The sequence below is a fragment of the Mirounga leonina genome, unplaced genomic scaffold, assembly GCF_011800145.1.
Source record: "Mirounga leonina isolate KUSES-001 unplaced genomic scaffold, KU_Mleo_1.0 Mir_154, whole genome shotgun sequence".
Taxonomy (NCBI): domain Eukaryota; kingdom Metazoa; phylum Chordata; class Mammalia; order Carnivora; family Phocidae; genus Mirounga; species Mirounga leonina.
In genome coordinates, this window is record NW_023270389.1 from 7,191,438 (window position 1) to 7,210,877 (window position 19,440).

The 19,440-nt window shown below is 39.9% G+C and overlaps 1 protein-coding gene across 1 annotated transcript in view; it reads left to right on the forward strand.

The window, feature by feature from the left end:
* Positions 1–14,630, forward strand: part of NUF2 (NUF2 component of NDC80 kinetochore complex) — a 30,171-nt gene extending 15,541 nt beyond the window's left edge. Inside the window, exons 9-14 of the mRNA XM_035010052.1 lie at positions 154–216; positions 2,785–2,922; positions 4,881–5,021; positions 5,927–6,102; positions 7,010–7,145; positions 14,238–14,630. Of these exons, the coding sequence (XP_034865943.1) occupies positions 154–216; positions 2,785–2,922; positions 4,881–5,021; positions 5,927–6,102; positions 7,010–7,145; positions 14,238–14,372 (789 nt within the window). The 3' untranslated portion in view covers positions 14,373–14,630. The remainder of the gene's footprint in view (positions 1–153; positions 217–2,784; positions 2,923–4,880; positions 5,022–5,926; positions 6,103–7,009; positions 7,146–14,237) is intronic.
* The last annotated feature ends 4,810 nt before the right edge of the window (positions 14,631–19,440 follow it).

Sequence of the window (19,440 nt, forward strand, 5' to 3'; positions counted from 1 at the left end):
GGCATCGTAAACAGAGGAAGTTTAAGAATATCTGGTCTAATCCATTTAACTTCTCTCCTTCCTTACCTTTATTTTATGAGAACGCACTGAGTGGCTAAATTTAAATCTGTTTTGAATCATCACAGAAAACAGTTTATTGGCGTTTTTCCTTAGATAGTGCTCCAGGACGGAAATTCCCAAAAGAAGTCTGATATTTCAGAGAAAACCAAGCGTTTGGTAAGCATCTTTGCATATAACCAGCATTTAAGGTTTGGATATTTTGTGTGGAGGAGTATTTTAACTGTGTGCATTGTTAAAGTAAATGTTTCTCCCTTTTTCCTTAAAATGAAACTAGTTTAACTTTTTTCGGTTTAAATATAATAGCTGACTACCTTTTTTTTTTTTTTAATGGAAACATGGAAATGTGTGAGGAGAGTGAAAATCACCCAGTGGCTCACCACACAGTCTGATGCGTGCATAGACGATATTTCTCTATGCGGAGAGCCATGTGTAATGTTACCTCAGAGCTGTGAGACTCTTCATGCCACAAACCTGCCTTTTTTCACTGAACAAGAGTATGAATACTTACCAGGCCACCATAGAGCCTCATTATCTTAACGGCTGCTTATGGTTGTACGTCACACTGATGTAGATCCTTCTGGTGTCCTGTTGGTGGACATTCACCGGCTTCTGATGTTTCTGCTCCTAGACAGCAGTGTGTGTATGCTGCACACCCACTCACGTACTCACACGCCGAGATCTGTGTACCAGGCTGCTTTTCCTCTTAGACCAGATTCCTACTTGTAGGGTTTCTGGGTTAAAGGGAATGCACATTTAAAACTGACCCACCTTGCCAAGCTGGCTTCTAAAAAGATACCCATTTACATTCCTACCAATAGAATATGAGAGTGTTCTTTTCCCTACTGTCTTGCCAAAATGGGAGGTTTTTAGTTTGCTTTCTCTGTCTTTGTCGCTTTTATAGGAAAAAAACACCTCATTTTCATTTTGATTTTTTTGATTCTTAGTGATTTTGACATCCTCTTCAATGGTTTGTTGTTATGTCTTATTTTGTAAACTATGTGTGTTCCTGGCTTCTTTCGTTTTTTTTTTAAAGAAACTTTATGAGTTAGGGATATTAACTACTTGTCTTTTAAATTCGTGATTTTTTTCCATTAGAAGGCTTATGTTTCTAATGTAAATTTATAGACATTGCCTTTATGGTTTGTGGGCTTAGTTCTATACATAGAAAACGCTGTCCCATTTCTCATGTTTTTAATCCCAGGTTGTCTCATTGTACTTTTATGGCTTCTCTATTAACACACTATATAGAACCACCTGAAATTTACTTTGGTGTAATATATCCTGTATTTTTCTGTCACTCTTTTTATTAGCAAGTGCTTTCTTCTGAGTAGTATTGCCTGGTTATTTTATTATTCATTTTTTTCTGTCCCATTTAAATCTACCTTAAAACAAAATCGTTTTGTAATTATAGTATCGGGTTTAGGCTTCTTATAAAGGGAAGAAATGCGATGAAAAGTCAACGTCAGTCGTAAGGAGGTTGGGCTCTGGTTTTGTAGAGCATGCGAGAGTAGAGTAGACAGTGTGACCGTTTGCTAGAATAACAGACATATGGTGTCAAACATTCAATTTTGGGCTCTGAGTTGATCAAAATGTAAGATCATTTGTGGTTCTTTTTAGTTGAAAGTAATTTGTAGACAAATTACAGAAGCCATCCAGTAATACATTCCTGTTATAAAATACTCAAATGACATGCCTCTGTGTGTGTGTGTGTGAGAGAGAGAGAGAGAGAGACAGAGAGACAGAGAGTCAGACACAGAAGGCCCTCTTCTCTGGGCCTGCTTCCCCTACAGGTTGCTCCTTCCCATTCCTTTCCATGACGTTGCATGCGCTTACATAGACACATACAGTTACCTATTGCCGTTTCATTATTCAGTGTTCCTAGAAATGGGCCTGTGTTGTTTGTTGATCTATAATTGTTTCTTTCACTTAATATTTCTTGGAGATCTTCCCATATCGATACATAGAGAGTATCTCAAAACAATGTAAACATAATTTATCAACTAATACTTGGGGAGGAAGTTCATATGAATATTTTTTATCTTTATATAATTTTAGACTTGCAGAAAAATTTTCACAAAAATCTCCGATGCCCTTCACCTCAATTCCGCAAATGGTTTGAAATTCAGGAGAGGAAGGAAATTTGTTTTAATTCAGCAGGCATGTGTTGAGCGCCTGCTCAGTGCTATGGCTTTGTCTGTGTTCTGGGAGAACAAAGATAACTTCTCACAACCCCAAGCTGCTCAGTCAAATTCAGCCACACAGATTAAGTACATAATTATAGCATTGCATGTACAGTGATTGTACTGTTCATAGAAGGAATGCAGGGGAAGTGGGAGCAGGATTTCCAAGGATTAATGAAACTCAGAGGCGGTACAGGGGTGGGATGATGGTATTCAGGAGGACCGTACTGATCAAAGAGACATCACTTGCATCTGTTCAAACCTAGGACTGGTATTAGCAGGCTGTAGGTATGGTGGGGCACTGGCAGCAGGGGACCTTGCAAGGACAGGAGAAGTACACAGTGAAGGACCTTGAATGTCCTGCTTTTAGGGGCTTGGTCTTTGGCCCATAGACAAAAGGGAGCAAATAAGCAGGTGATCATAATTTAATTGTTCCCCCACTACAAAGAGCACAGACCCAATTTCTTTGTTCTTTTCCATTATTGTAATGGTAAGTTAACAATTTTATTACTGTATCTAATATATAAATATGTTTTCTCAACAGAATGAACTAAAATTGTCAGTAGTTTCTTTGAAAGAAGTACAAGAGAGTTTGAAAACAAAAATTGTGGATTCTCCAGAGAAGCTAAAGAATTATAAAGAAAAAATGAAAGATACAGTCCAGAAACTTAAAAATTCCAGGGTGAATTTCCTTTTTTTAATTTTAATGCTTTTCTATATATTTTTTTCTTTTTAGCAACTTTTGTTTAATCGTGGGTTCATTTTGTGATTTCCAGTTTATCTACACTTCTTTTCCTCTTAAGCTTTTTGCCCTTGTCTCTGATATGTTGCTCTCCTCTAAAGTAGGTGTAGGGAAAAGAAGTACAATTTCAAGACATTTGTTCAATGATGCAACAAAGTTTTGAGACTTTACCCTGTGTGAGCAGAACAGAAATTCTCTGTCCTCCTGAGACTTACTTTATATGATGGAGAAAAGTATTAAGTTTATAATCAGTGATATAATTGCAGGTTATATATTATGAATATGTATAGGGTGTGCACATGTTGGGGTAGGAAGTACATGGGAAATCCCTGTACCTTCTGTGCAGTTCTGCTGTGAACCTAACACTGCTCTAAAAATATTTTTTTAAGAAACACCAAAAAGAGAAACAAAAAATAATATAGGGTTCTTTGAAATAATGAGGGTAGCCTAATTTAAATTTTGGAAATCTGGGGTGGAGAGGGGAAGGAAGTAGAAATTGATGCTGACATCTGAAGAATAAACCGTGGTTATCCTACTAAATTTGTACATGGAAGACCATTGGAGGCAGAGGGAACAGCATATGCAAATTCTTTGAGGTAGAAGGAAGCGAGGTATGTTCCAGGAACAAAGCCTCATGCATAAGAAGGGGAGTGGCATGAGGTGACCATAGGAAAATAAGAAATAGGCAGATTATTCAGGGAGCGGGATTTTACTTTAGGGGCAAGGGTACACCACTGATTAGTTTAAAGGGGGATGTTGGAACATGATGTAATTTATGTTTAACAAGATGATCGGTTGTTGTGGGAGATGGATGGAGGCACGGTGTGACAGAAGTAGAAGGGGGCAGACAAGTTAGCATCCTTTGTGGGGCAGAGCTTTTAAACCATCAATTAACAGAACGTTTCTGGTTTACCTCTGAATTTGCTATTCTAGTCATTCCTGATAATTAAGAATTATCACCTAGGAATAGACAATGATTACGAGAACAGAAATGAGAGCCAAAAACTAGATCTGAGTATTTATGAGAAAAGTGTAGTTTATTTAATAAAAAACAGTTCTGGTTCAGTTGGTTGTTCACATAGAAGAAAAGGGAGCTGGGTCTATACCTTGCACCATTTACAAAAATAAATTCTATGTGGATTAAAACTTCAACAATTTTAGAAATTTTAGGAGAACACTTGTATAATCTTGAACCGGGATAGATTTTTTTTTTTTTTAATTAAGTTAGAGAAAAGGAGACCTATGGATCATGTTTATAATGCATATGAGAGGTAAAGGGATTATATCCATAACATGCAAAGATGCAGAGTGGTTACAGATTCGTAAGAAAAAAGACAACAAAAATGAGTAATGATATGATTAAGCATTTCACTGAAGACAAAATCCAATTGGTTAAGAAGGTGGTTGGAGGGATAGGCTAGTGGGGAGAAGAAAAGTAAGTCCGTATTGTTACATGTTCATTTTCTAATTTTAGAAGAGGAATTAATCTTTTAAAAAGAATCAGCTGTAGTAATAGTTATTATACAGATGAATAGGAAGATCATAATTGGTAATACAATTTGCCCAGGAGTAATTAGGAGCAGTTTGAATATTAGCAGACGCGAACTCTTTTCAAATCATCATGAATAACCTTTGGAAGGTACTTCAGTGAGTGATTTAGTAAAATTGTGGCAGTTTTCCTTTGTGTAAGGATATTTGGCAATTAAGAAGCATAATTATATGTACTTAGACACATGTCAGTAACAGCGCTTTCTTACTGACCTAGAAACTTAATTGTTCTCTGCTCTTAAGCTTTCAGTATTAAGTGCAGAAATTATTTAAGAGCAAACAAATTGACAGTACTGCAGTTTCATAAAGGAGACTATCAAACTGGTTTTTATGTTTTCTTTCTTTGAAAGCAAGAAGTAATGGAAAAGTATGAAATCTATAGAGACTCCGTTGACTGCTTGCCTTCATGTCAGCTGGAGGTACAGTTATATCAGAAGAAAATACAGGACCTGGCAGATAACAGGGAAAAATTAACCAGCATCTTAAAAGAGGTTTGTATTGTGTGGAATTTTAATGTTTTTATTATGGAATAGTTTACTATAGTTCCTTGGCTTTGCTTTTACTTTGTGTTACTATTTTTCCTAAAGAAAGGCAGGATCATTCTAGAGTATAATAGATGTGGCAGGGTTCGCTGAGCAATACAACAGTTTTCTTCTTAAACACAGCAGTGGTAAGACCTCTGTTAGCCTTCAGATGAAATGATTAATTAACATGGCACGTTGCTGTGTATATTTTGGAGGAAAGTAATGGAATTTTAAACCTGTTCTAACATTGGAAATGATCTCACCAGTAAGCCCAAAGTCCCAACTTACGGTCTCACATCGTACCTGCGATTTAAGTTTATGCCCTTAGTGCCTGCCCTGAAGATGGAGAGTGAATGCCGACATTAATTTTCCCAGGCTAGAAGCTTGAAAATCCTTTTTTACTTCTTAACTTGATCATAGTAACCCACGCTGTCCCCAGGACCACTAACACTGCATTTGATAAAGGATTTCTTTTTTTGAGGGAAGTAGGGGTTAGAAGGCGACCTGAGGTATTCTATCCCAACCATACACTCCCTTGTCTGCCATCCAGAGTCAGCAAAAGAAGGTTGAGGTTCACTGCTTTTAATGGTTCTAGGGTTTCCCCTTCTCTCTTTATTCCTCCTACTTTAATACAGACCCAAACCCCCTTCATGTAGCCCTGCCCAGGGTCCTGTTCCTTCCCAGCGTCCCCAGTGCCTTGCTGTGGTCCCCTCCCAACACTTTGCCTTCTTCTGCTCGGCTTTGGGCCTGAAACAGTTTTATCTCATCTTCAAATTGTATCTTCTTATAGCTCATCCCAGGAAATAGATGTTTGTTTTGTTTATAAATCCTAATTGGTTGATTCGACTTTAAGTACTCCCTGTCGACTATAGAGCCTGAACTTGGAGGACCAAATTGAGAGTGATGAGTCAGAGTTGAAGAAATTGAAGACGGAAGAAAATTCCTTCAAAAGACTAATGATTGTGAAGAAGGAAAAACTCGCCACGGCACAATTCAAAATAAATAAGAAGCACGAGGATGTCAAGCAGTACAAACGCACAGTGATTGAGTACGAACTTGTCTTCAGTTTAATGTGTTAGAAAATAATTGGGAAAAGCTAGTCCACTTTTCCCCCTAAGATCCTGAAACTCCTATAATTTCAACAGGGTATTCCACCTTTGGGTGAATAAAAAAAGATGAATTAATTATGAATTTTATAATGCTGGGTCTAGATTTAGAGCTGTTTTAGGTCCTAGTTTTTTCCCTTTCCAGATATCACGCTTCCACATCCTTTGCAGGATTCTCCAAAAGGGTTCGGTGCCCCTGCCCATTTCAGTGCACTCAGAGGAGTGGGCTAGGGCTGCATCAGATGAGTCACCTGGTCCATCTTATGGTCCAGCTGGGCTCCGGCATTGTAGCATCCATGTTTTGAGAAAAGGTCCTATTTATTTATTTATTTTTAAAATCCAGATAAGAAGTAATATTTCACTAAGGGTTTTATGGCCGTTAGCCAGCATGCTGGGGTGTTCCCGTGGTAGAGCCTTCTTCCCGTCAGCTCTCAGACTATATTTTTAGAATACACCCCCAGATACGTCTATGAGATGTCCTTGTTTCAGTCTGCACGTGGTGAAAATTTCCTTTGTTCTTCCTCATGCGGATGAAGACAAAGGGCAGAACAGGCGGATTTTGTATTTGCTGCCAAACTGCCTTGCAGAAAAGTTGTCCCGAGTCAACGTTCCTCCCAGTAGTACGTACGTGAGCACAGCTGGGGGAGTCACCTTAGTCTCTGGCGTAAATAACAGCCCTTGGCTCCAGCACCCTCTGGGGTTTGCAGCTCTTTGCTTGTATGCCCCGAGAAACGGTTTAGGTTTGTCAAACAAATATATGTGATCTCTTTGGAATCAAAATTAGAGTTTCATGTTTTCCTTTTCAGATGCTTGAGCGGAATTAAAATTTAGCTGTCTGTTTTCCTTTAGAGATTGCAATAAAGTTCAGGAAAAAAGAGGAGCTGTCTACGAGAGAGTAACCACAATTAATCAAGAAATCCAGAAAATCAAATTCGGAATTCAGCAACTGAAAGATGCCACTGAGAGGGAGAGGCTGAAGTCTCAGGTGAGTGGGTGCCCACAGGTGCCTTTTTAATGGTCTCACCAGCTCACCGTGGCGACTCTGCCACCCTCACGTTCAGGATATTGCTAGCTCTCTGAAGTAGAGATTGATCCCCAGTTCCTTGGTTCTAATTCCATTTACAGCCCCTTTTCCATCACCACTGTTTGTTTGGATTTATGCCTCCTTCGTACATTTTTCCCCCCATGTCCTTTCCCCTGACCTAGCCGAGCATCCGTGCTCTGCTTTAAGAGTGCATGCTCCATAAAGGTTCTGAAATTTTTTTTAAAATTAATTTGTTTTTTAACTTAAATTCAATTAATGTATAATGTATTATTGGTTTCAGAGGTAGAGGTCAGTGATTCAGCAGTCCTATATAATACCCAGTGCTCATTCTGAACTTTTTTGATAGATGAACTTGGATAGTGATTTTAAGTAATGTCCTTTAAAAAGTTTCTGCATTTTTCCGTCCTTATAAAAGGATCTCAGAAGTATTTCTAGGGGTTCCTGAGTGGCTCAGTCGGTTAAGTGTCTGCCTTCGGCTCAGGCCATGATCCAGGGTCCTGGGATCAGAGCCTGCTTCTCCCTCTCCTACTCTCCCTGCTTGTGTTCCCTCTCTCTGACAAATAAATAAATAAAATATTAAAAAAAAATATTTCTCACCATCAGTGTTAAATGTGTTTGAGCTATTACCTGAAACAGAATAGCTGAGGGTGGTCCCTATGTGATGAGAATTTTCATGATAACTTTATCGTAATTGCCTAACGTTACTTGCTGCTTCTATTCTTGGCTTGTTTCAGTGTATTTATTTTATCGTTTCATAAACAGTTCTAAGTTTAATGAGGACAGACATCGTCTACATTTTTGTCTTTCCAAAATGTCAGTACAGTGCCAAACATCAAATGTTTACCTCTTTCTGTCCTTTTCTTAACTGCCAGTGTCTCCAAGAAGTCGTTTATTCCTGATACATGTATTATACCTCATTTTCTCTTAACCTTTGAAGTTTGACCTGTATCTTCCAGATTGCCCCAAAATGCTCTACTAGAAATCACTAAAAACAACTTTTTATCGTGTAAAATCCCACGGCCTCTTTCTTTTTTCCCCTCATTCTTTTTCACCTTCACTTTATTGACATATTGGATCCAGGTTTCCTAAAACTCTGATACCTGAGAAATATTTAAATATTTGCTGTCTCTACCTTCCACCACCCACAACCAATTTGCAAGGAGTCCTAAAACTAAAAGCCACTGCAGACAATCCCCTCACCCGTTCTCAGGAACCTGTATCCTCTTGAAAGATGGCATCGCTACCCGTGCACATGGAAGCATGCGTAGACGTACCCCAAGTGCTGTCTCAAGGCTGCTGGGAAGGGAGGAAGGAAGGACGGTCGGAACGAAGGAAAAGAAAAGAGAATGACCATCTTCCCTACTGTGGTCGGCCCAGTCGGCTGTCCTGACTTTCTGTGTTCTTCCCTTTCTTTCCACATTTCAACTGCTTCTCTTTCTCCTGCCCCTGAACGAGATATTCACCAACGCCCAGCTCTCTGTTTCTCTCTAGAATGCAGGTTAGAAAGATCATAGGAGATATTTAATCCTACTTCTTAAAATCAATCAGTAAATATATATTTTTTTTTTAAGATTTTATTTTTTGACAGAGACAGCGAGAGAGGGAACACAAGCAGGGGGAGCGGGAGAGGGAGAAGCAGGCTTCCCGTGGAGCAGGGAGCCCGATGCGGGGCTCGATCCCAGGACCCTGGGACCATGACCTGAGCCGAAGGCAGACGCCCAACGACTGAGCCACCCAGGCGCCCCAATCAGTGAATATTTATTTGTTATCACATGGTCAGGCCCAGTTAGTGAACCAGCTACTATGTGCCTCAGCACTTCCAGCCCATCAGTCGTAAAGGTGCCCCTTCTGGCCTCATGTCACTGTGTTTAGTGTCTGTCTGTCTCGCCAAGAACATGTTGTTTCTCAACAGTAGCAATCATGTATTTTCTACCTTAGTATGTCCTGTCAAGCCATGCCTGGAATGGCACCTTATATGTAGTAGTTTTTCATCAATATTTGTAAACTTGGATGGTCATCTAGCATGGTGTTTCTTAAAACCAGCTGCGTATTAGAATTCAAAAATGAACAAACAACCCCCCCCCCTTCAAATGTCCTGAATTAGAATCATCAGCAACGGGGTTCATGAACTGGAATTTTTTACTGTGGCTTTTGAGAACCATTGATAGGTTCTGCTTCATTGTTTTCAATATCGTCGAGCTCATAACCACCCAGGCTGTTCTGCTAGGACCGCTTTAGTGGTTAAAATGTTAATTCGAATTTAAAATATAATTTCTGTACTCAAGTGAACCAAGATCTCTCTGGAACAAATCTGTATCATCCTCTGCTTAATATCACTTCAGACATTTGAGGATAATGATCATGGGTTCCTCCAGCCTTCTCATCTGGGTTAATGAGCCCCAGTTTTCCAGCCATTCTTTATATAGCTTAATTTTCAGATTCATTACTATCCTGTTTACTGTCTTCTCCCCTCTGTTTCCTGTTTGTCATTATTCTGTGTAAAATGTAGGACCCAGGACTAAACATAGCCTTCCAGATAATGCTGGGACCAGTCTCAAAGCACAATGCTTCTGTTACTGAAGTGTAATACTGGCTTGGATTTTTAGCAGCAGCATCTCGCCCTTAGCTCATATGGAGCTGCTGATCAATTAAATGACCCCTATCCGTTCCGCATGTAGTTCTGCCTAGTTAAATTGCTTCCCCGTACATGAATGCAACCATTTCATGGGACTTTTAAGTCAGAATTTTACTAGTATTTCGTTAAGGCTTCCATCTATTTACTTCTATGCAGATGTCAAAGTATCAAGGTCATTTTAAATCTTTGAATCATTCACATTTATTTCATGGCTTAGCACCACCTGCACATTTGATCAACATGCATATTCTCCAAAATAAAAATGTTGAGTAGAATCGGGCCCTTTGCTATAGTAGATATTTCTTCCTTCAGAGAGGCATAGAGCCACTGAGCAGAACTTTGGATACAGTTGTTGAAGTTGCTAAGTTGTTGTAGCTTTTCCAGTCTGCATTGTGATACCCATGTGTCCTGAGCAGCATGGGAGAGTCTAAATCCTATGGCGAATCATGATGCATTTTTCCAAAGAGCTCCTTTTAGCTTCCTTCATAATCACCCTCCATGAGAAGGAAAAGACAGGCTACAGTTGTCCATTTGTTCTGGGTGCAGTTTCTCTGAGATCCTAATGATCTTCACATCCCTTTTTTCATTAAATATTCTTTCCCAGAGATCCTTATCTCTGCTGCTTTCAGTTAACACCTTTATTTAGATCGGTTTCTAAACCGGTGTCCTGTTCTGTCCAGTCACCCCATCCCTGCTCCTTAGTGGAGCTGCCTGCCGGATGTTTTCAGTGGGCTCGCTCATCACAACAAGAATAACATTTATAGAATGATTTCTAGCAGCTTCCAGCATCTCTCCTCCTCACTATCTCTCTCCTTCCCCTCTGCCTCTCTGTCTTTCCCTTTTACTCCATTTCTTCACAAATTTCTTCTTATGCTTTGATGGCATCATCATTTTTCCATCGCAAGGAGTTGAAATTTTGGACTTTCTGTAGATAATCCTGACATCCAGACAAGCACCTGGTTAGTGTTCAGATTTTTTTAAATGTCATTGATACTGTTCATCACAACCCCTTTCTGTTCTGCTTCTGTCACCTAATTTTGTAATGCTCATGGATTGTGGCAAAAACCTGCTAAATTTCTTCCTTGACTTGAGATTCTCTGCACCAGATCTACCCTGAATACTAAGTACTGCCAAATTTATCCTGCTAAACTATCCCTGTTGCTATACTTTCCTGCTTAAAATGGGAGCTCCTGGTTTCCCTGTGGTGCATTCCCTCAGTCCCTTGTTCACCTATGGCCTGTGCATCTTCTGGGCGCCAGGGGCGCCACCTGACTTGGAGTCAGTAGTGAATAAGGAAGACATGATCCCTGCCTTCTAGGACTTTTAAAGCTTTAGATCTAAGCTAATCATTTCAGTTATTTACAATTTACTAGAAAGTATAGTCTCTGATTCCTGTGACATATCTTCGATCTCTCTCTCTCAAATACTACTATAGTGCTTTTAGTTGATTCCAGATAATCTGGATTTGTGCTGTCCAGTGGGGTAGCTACTGGCAACATATGGCTATTTATATTTACATTTAAATTAATTATAATGAAATAATATTTAAAATTTAGAATATAGTACAAAACTTAGCCATCCTGTAAGCGCTGTATGTTCCTTCAGGGTAGAAAGCACATCTGCATTTTCTAGTGTACTTAGGCACAGTGCTACTTCTAGAAGGTACTCAATAATGTATTTTGTTGATGAATTAAATATGTACTTGTTGGGTAATGATTGGCTGTGAAGCCCCATGTATATTATATACAATTGAACCTTGAACAACCCAGGGACTCAGGGTGCCAACCACATGCAGTTGAAAATCCACATGGAACTTCTTACTTGCTAAAACCTTAACTACTAATAGCCTGCTATTGACTAATAGCCTACTGGTAAGATAAACAGCCAATTAACACGTGTTCTGTATGCTATATATATTGTGTACTGTATTCTTACATTATGTAGGCCAGAGAAAAGAAAATGTTAGGAAGAAAATCATGAGGAAGAGAAAATACATTTATAATCCCATACTGTATAAAAATCTGTGTATAAGTGGACCCGTGCAGTTCAAACCCATGTTGCTCAAGGGTCAACTGTCCTCTGCAATTTATCTGATGTAAAAGTGAGACAGTTCCCTGGACCAGTGCCGGCCAGTAGAACTTTCTGCAATGATGGGGATGCTCTTCTGTCCTGTTCTGTATGGTAGCCACTGGGCCCCTGTGTCTGGGCAGCAGCTCAGGAGCCCGGAGGTATTTAAATGTCAGTTTTCTAGCCACAGGCACCTGGTGGTTACCACAGAGACACCACAGAACCAGACTGAATTTAAAAATATTTCACCTTAGTGAAGTCATCACCGTGAGATGTACTTATTTTGTGGATTAGATGTGGATTAATAATCTAAAGTTCCACTTGGATACAGAATTTAATTGGAAACTGAAATAGCATTTGTGAGGGCTGTGCTTGTTGCCATTAACATCTTCTGAGGGTTGCCTTGTTACTTCAAATGTGTGCTTGCTGCCTTCTGTTGATGTGCCCTGGAGTGGGCTTTTTTTTTTTTAAGTAGGCTCCATATCCAGCGTGGAGCCCAACATGGGGCTCGAACTCATGACCCTGAGATCAAGACCTGAGCTGAGATCAAGAGTCGGATGCTCAACCCCCACTCCGAGCCACCCAGGCACCCCTGGAATGGGCTTTAACATGTCATATATCGTGGCTCAACCTGCGGGGTTTGGTTCCTCCATGAGAGTATCTTTGTTCTTGGAAGGAAATGGTTTCTTTAGGTGTGTTGAAGTGGTTGGTTCAGATATTTAGATTGACACTATTGATTGACACTTAGTCTTAATAGTTTCTTATGAGTACTGTCTTTCTACCAAATTTATTCAGCTTCCTTTTTAGTAAGAATAAATATACACTCCTATGGAACTAGGAAGTTAAATTGATCTATAACTGCTGAATGTGCTGAGTTTTTTTTTTTTTTAAATGGTGTTTACACAAGCTAGCAACTAATTTCACCTTGTTTTTCCTTTAAGATTGAAGAAATAAAGCTTTCAAAAATGTTTATTTTCTTAATGATTCGTATTCCATCATAGTTGTAGTAATTTGATGCCCAATTAGATCTTAGAAATCTAAATAGACTCTTCTATTTTTGTATTAGGATTTAATAAATATCTGTGTTTGGATTTTTGGAAAGTGTTTAGCCTTAAGCATCTGTTTATATTCACTGAATCTTGAGCAATAGCTCTCAAATTTGCATAGATGACAGAGTCTGGAAATAGTTTCATTCTTTTATGAAACACTATGAATTGTAATATATTAAATTATAATCCATATAGTTTGTTCAAAATCAGATAGTATCTACACTAAAATTTAAATTAAGGTAAGTAGTACCAAACTATAGGTTTAAGAAAAATTTAATGGCAGGGATGATTAAAATTGAGAACATCTGTACCCATTTACTACTTCTTCCTCCCACTGGAAGAGAACTGCTGTTTTATTTCAGTGATGAAAAACCATCAACTTAGAATACCACTTCTTGTGTCTGGATTTGAGAATTGTTTTGTTCAAGAAAAATGAATAATACAAGGATCAAAATTGCACTGGATGAGTGTGAGTGTTTGCAGGCCAATTGGCTTCTTTTATTATTTTATCCCATCTGTAAACATTGTTCTCTCATTTTTTTCTTAATTCTTAGCACATCTACATAGGTTTATATGAAAACTTATTGCTTATAGTAGAATTACCCGATAAGTTTATTAAAGTGTCTCTAACATGTGTATTTTTCAATCGTACAGATGACTTATGAAATCTGTTGACCTGGGCGCCTGGGTGGCTCAGTTGGTTAAGCAACTGCCTTCGGCTCAGGTCATGATTCTGGAGTCCCAGGATCGAGTCCCACATCGGGCTCCCTGCTCAGTGGGGGGTCTGCTTCTCCCTCTGACTCTTCCCCTCTCATGCTATCTGTCTCCCATTCTCTCTCTCAGATAAATAAGTAAAAAATCTTTAAAAAAAAAAAAAAATCTGTTGACCTATCTTTCATTGGTGATTGGGGCCAGACACAGAGGGTCTAGTTGTCCCGAGTAACCCAGGGACTTGCCTGGAGATGAAAAGCTCCAAAGTAAAAGCTTTTCCTTGACAATTACAAATACATTCTTCATATCTTCAAATCCAAGTCTTTTTTACATGTCTCTCTGCTCTGTTCTTTCTAAGCAGCAGACCTCTTTGATGTGTCTGTTCCGCCTAAAGAAGGAATTTTTTAAAACGAGTAGGTCCATGTGTGTGTGCATGGGTGTGCGCATGAGATCATTTAGGCTTTAAAATGTTATTAATAAATATTAACGAGATGGTTAGAATTCTTGTAACTCTTATCAGTTTAGGTTGATGCACGGGATAATTCTTACTCCATTTCATTTTCCGCTTAGGAAATATTTCTGAGTTTGAAAGCTGCTTTGGAGAAATACCATGAAGGCATTGAAAAGGCCACAGAGGACGCTGGTGCTCAGTTAGAGCAGAAGACAGGTGAACTGAAGAAGAGGATGTTCAGAACGTCGACCTGATGGACACAGTCACTTGGCTTCCTGTAAACAGCTCACTGCCTTCATTTTACCTTCGGAAAGAGAACAGTTAAATTGAAGTCAACAGAAGTATCAGAAGCAACACATAATGTTCTATATCCTCTCATAGGTTGTTACTTTGTAAGATAATGCATTTAACGTAAAAGTTTATTAACTTATAATTCAAATAACTTGTGTAGTGATTCATGTTTCTGCCCCTTGAAAGTAGTTGGAATAAAACCAAAATAGGTGCATTTGAAAGATGTAATTTTTCTATTGTTTTCCCGGCTGTTGGTGCTTTGTTTGTGGACATCAGGGGGTGTAGTATTTCTGATCATTGTGGTTGGGATCTCATTTGATCCTCACTTGGGCAACTCTGGATGCATTTTTTTTTTTTTTTTTAAGATTTTATTTATTTATTTGACAGAGAGAGACACAGCGAGAGAGGGAGCAGAGGGAGAGGCAGAAGGAGAAGCAGACTCCCTGCTGAGCAGGGAGCCCAATGCGGGGCTCGATCCCAGGACCCTGGGATCACGACCTGAGCTGAAGGCAGACACTTAACAACTGAGCCACCCAGGCGCCCCTGGGTGCATATTTTTATTACTGCTTTATGGGTGAAGTAACCATGAGGGTCCTGAGATTAAACAGCTGAGCCAGAATTTGGGCTGTCCTCTGTATGGTGCTGGAGCCTGGAATGTTCCCCCTATACCACACTTTCTAATGTAATCATTTGAAAGAAAGTTTGAGTGTGGGCTTCTGCCCTTGATCCTCATCCTCAGCCTCTTACTCCTGTTTGAAAACTTGTATCTACACCCACAGCTCCAATCACAATCGAGACATCCATGCAACTTTTACTGCATTATGTACATTTAATTACATTTTGCTTATTTCTCCTGAATTTCACACTTGCATGTCCAATAGTCAGTAGATGTTTTTAACCTTTTGGCATTCTGGCCGAGCCTAATGGACCCACTCAAAATAATGTTTTTCGTGCATGAAATAAAAGACAGGATTGCAAGGGGAACCAATGAGATTCAAATAAGATTATCAAAATACTTAACACATGTTCTGCTAAATGGTATCGCTAACTACACATAGTTGGAACCCCTCCGTTTCCCCTCTTGTGCACCTCACTCCTTTTTTATAACATTTAGTTAGCAAGAACTGTGGATCAATGTACCCAACTTTGCTTCTTCTCATGTCTTCCCCCGTGCTGCAGTTTGCATTGTCCTTTCCTACCTGAGAAGCTTGTGATGACCACCTCACCAGGCTCCTGGTCTCTACCCATCCCTACCCCCAAAGGCATCAGGGCATTCTAAACTTGCAAGTTAGATTATGTCAGTGATTTGCAGTTTTTTTGGATTTTCAAACTGCTGCTGGGGTGTGATGGTGACCTCACAGGGGAACCATGGAATAGTTGAAATTTGCAAGGGAAGCATAGAGATGGTGACTTTCTATTCGACACCACTGCAAACTGCTAGCCCAAGGTAGCTCACAGTTTCAAAGTTAGATCCCACTGCATTCCTTTCAATGATAACATCTTGATGAAATGGGTTTCTGGCCTTTGCTGTGATAATAAGTATCACATTCTTATGGAATAAGAAATGAGGGTGGTGATGTCCAATCTGACTGCAAAGTTTGAGAACTTGGGCACTGCCCAGTAAGTACACACATCCAGTTAATAATTGGTTATTTAAGAGTAGAATAAAAATACTTTCAGTTTTTGTGTTATTCTTCCTAAACACACATTGTTAGGACAAAAATGCCCAAGAAGTTGTTTTAATCTAACTACTTAATAATGGACTTAACAGGTCCATTAGTTGTGTTTTTTTTTGGCCAAGGGGCACAGTGGAAGAATTTCCTAAACAGAAAGGGCTTCATGAACTGAGAACCTCATGGAACCTCTCAAGGACAAAGTAACTGTGCCTGAGTTTTAAGACCCATCTTAATCCAGACTCCTGCCTTGTCTCTTGCCGCTTCTCGTCAGAGCTTTATCCTGGAGCGATCCCGGGCACGTCACACCTGCATGCGTTTACACCTGTTTCCTCCTTTAGTTTCTGTTTTTCCTTTGTATGTTCAACTGGAAAATACTCATTTTTCAAGTCTCAATCCAAACTACAGCTGAAATGCCCTTTTAAACTTTGTCAGGTTTTCCTTTATGTCTGTTACAATTTTCATTTATATCACTAATTTTTTACACATCTTCACTTGCTAGACTTACTGTTTCTTGAGGCTGTGTGTGTCTCTCTCTGTTGTTTTCTCTCTCTCTCTCTCTCTCTCCCATACTTCTAGGATAGCATAGAGCCAGGCACCTGGTAGTCACCTATTCTGTTTCCTTAAGGAACTGCCATTTTTCTCTCCCGTGACCAAATAATTTGTCCATTGAGGTCAGGTTTATCTAAATCCAGCAAGAAACTTGTATCTTCCATGCATTTTTTCACACCAAACCACTAGTTTGCTAGCTTCACTCTCCCTTCCCAGACAGATAAAAAATCCACCTTCAAGAAGCCCTGAGTATAATCCACATTAAAACCTATGTTTGGCTGTTCCAACTGAAGACTACAAACAAAATCTGAAATTTTTTCCCAAAGCCTCCTTGAATATACCTGACTTCCTTGGGCTGTGTAGCATTTTAAAATGTATTAACAGAACAATGACTGCTCTGAAGGAAGGAAAGAGCAGTATGTTTATGTGATAGGCTGAGGCCTGATCTCGAAGGAAATTCTGCCCATATTTAGACTCTAGGCATCTTTTATGAGTCCAGCTACTTAGCTATATGTAGAGCAAATATTTAATTTCAAATTTAACTGGCATATTTCAAGGAGCTAATCCATTTTATGACAAAGCAAGGGAAATTGAAATACGTACCTTGCAGGCTGAAGTTAATACCTCTGATTTTAGCTTAACGGGATGTTTCCTATTTTTAGTAAGACCAGAAAAGTTTTATATGAAATTCCATTTCAAATTCAGGGCCCGCCACCGACTTCAATTAAGTTGGCTCTCTCCCTTTGATTGAGACTGGCTTCTCATCTTCCTACCCATATTGCCACCAGGGGGCATAACATAGCTTGCATGACTAATGCCGGAGTAACTTGATTTTAAGATTGGAAAGCTGAAAAATTTAAAGTGATAGTTACAACTCGAAAAAAGCGTCAGAAGGAACCCGGAGACAATCTATTTAGAGTCAAAATAGGTTCTAAACAGTAACTTAAAATTATTTAACAGTCTGCTTACAAGGATGACTCAACACAAAGCTCCGATTTCTGACCCTATTTTATTATCTTTTTAAGATTATTTTATCTAAATCATCCTCCTAGTGCTTGGTGCTGGATTTCCAGCTCAGATTTCATGCAACTCTTAAAACTGAATTTTCCCGAGATAAGAATTCGAGAAACCCCATACAACGATTAGCAAGTCACTTAGGAAAAGAAGCTCGAGGACTGGCATTGAGGACTCTGGGGGACAAGCTTTTTTCTGATAAGATGATAAAATCAGTCTCTACCACTGCATCCTCTTCTAATCCATTCATACTGCCACCCCATAGATCTCCCTTTGGAGGTCCCCTTTGGTCATCTCTTCCCCACTGCTCTACGAATCTTTGCTGCTCACCTCACCATTTCGGGAACAGTCCATTGTCCTCTTTGAAGGACAATGTTGCGATGGAGGGAGTTCGGTGTAGCGCAGCAGTCCTCAGACTGTGGGAGTGTAACATTTGCCTGGGGTGCCTGTCACACATGCCTTGATGTGGTGGGTCTCTGGGAACCTACCCTTGAAACAAGCACACTAAGTGACTTACAACACTGATCCTCAGGGATCGCTTTAAGAAGTGCTGCTACGTGATTAAGAGCCTTGGCATCAGAATCAGCCCTCACATTACTTTCTTTATTATAAAATGGCAATAGTAACTACATCTCTAGCTTGTAAGGACTGAGGGAGTTTGGGAAAACAATTAGCAAAGATCCTGCCACATAGTAAATATTCCAGGGGTAGCAGGTGCTGTTATAAATATAACTGTTACTACACTGCTCCCGGGACCAATCTGATATGCTTTCTACCTTCTGCACTACTTCGACTGCAATCTTTTACACTTACTTGGTGATGAATGAGTTCGCTGAATTAAAGGATCTAGTCTGCTTGATCACAATGGGCACAAGACCTCAAAGTAAACAGTTCATGGGGAAAGACATTAGCTTTGTATTTTTAGTGCAAAGAACAAAGATCAGGACAGTTTGACCTTACCAGGGAAAAGCAGCAGGTACATTCATAGAAAAGGTGCAAACTTCCCTTGGCTCCACAGGGTGTCGCTGCTGGCTCTTCTTTCCAGGTTGAGCAGAGGTAAGGAAGGCATTAGCAGGTCTCAGACCGCACTGAAATCACCTGGACGCTCCACCAGCTTACCGCTCCAGAGTTTCTGATTCAGAAGGGCTGGGGTGGGGCTCTGGAATGTGCCTTTCAGTCAAGTTCCCAGGGGAAGCTGATGTTGCTGGTCCAGGATCCCAGTTAGAGAACTACTGCTGTAGGGGAATCCACCCATAGCCGGGTTAGGGTTTTTACAGATCTCCTATGTGTTCAAGTCACTGAGAGCTCTTGTTAAAATGAAGATACTCACTCGGTCGGTCTGGGTGAGACCCGATAACCTGCATTTCTAAAAAGCTCATAGGTGATACTGGTGTGGCTGGACCACAGACCACACTTGGAATATGAAATTAACAGCCTCTCATCATTGGTTCCGTCTTCATACTGCCAGGTTCTTTGCCCTTCGAGGCTGAGATGACGTACGTGGAATGCTTGGTGCAGCGGCCGGGCCATCGTCAGGCACTTTATGTGTGTTGACCATCACGAAGACGAGGCATTTAGCACAGTGGTTCAGGACGCAGGTTTAGGAAAGACCTTCGAAATCCATGTTCACAACTGACCAGCTGAGCGAACTGGGGCGCATCCTGGAATGGCCCTGAGCCTTCGGTTTCTCAAGTGTGAATCAGGGATTATAGTGTCTTTAAGTTGCTGTGAGGATTAAATCAGATAATAAATGTGAACTACATAGCACTCTTTGTAAGTGGCTATTGTTACT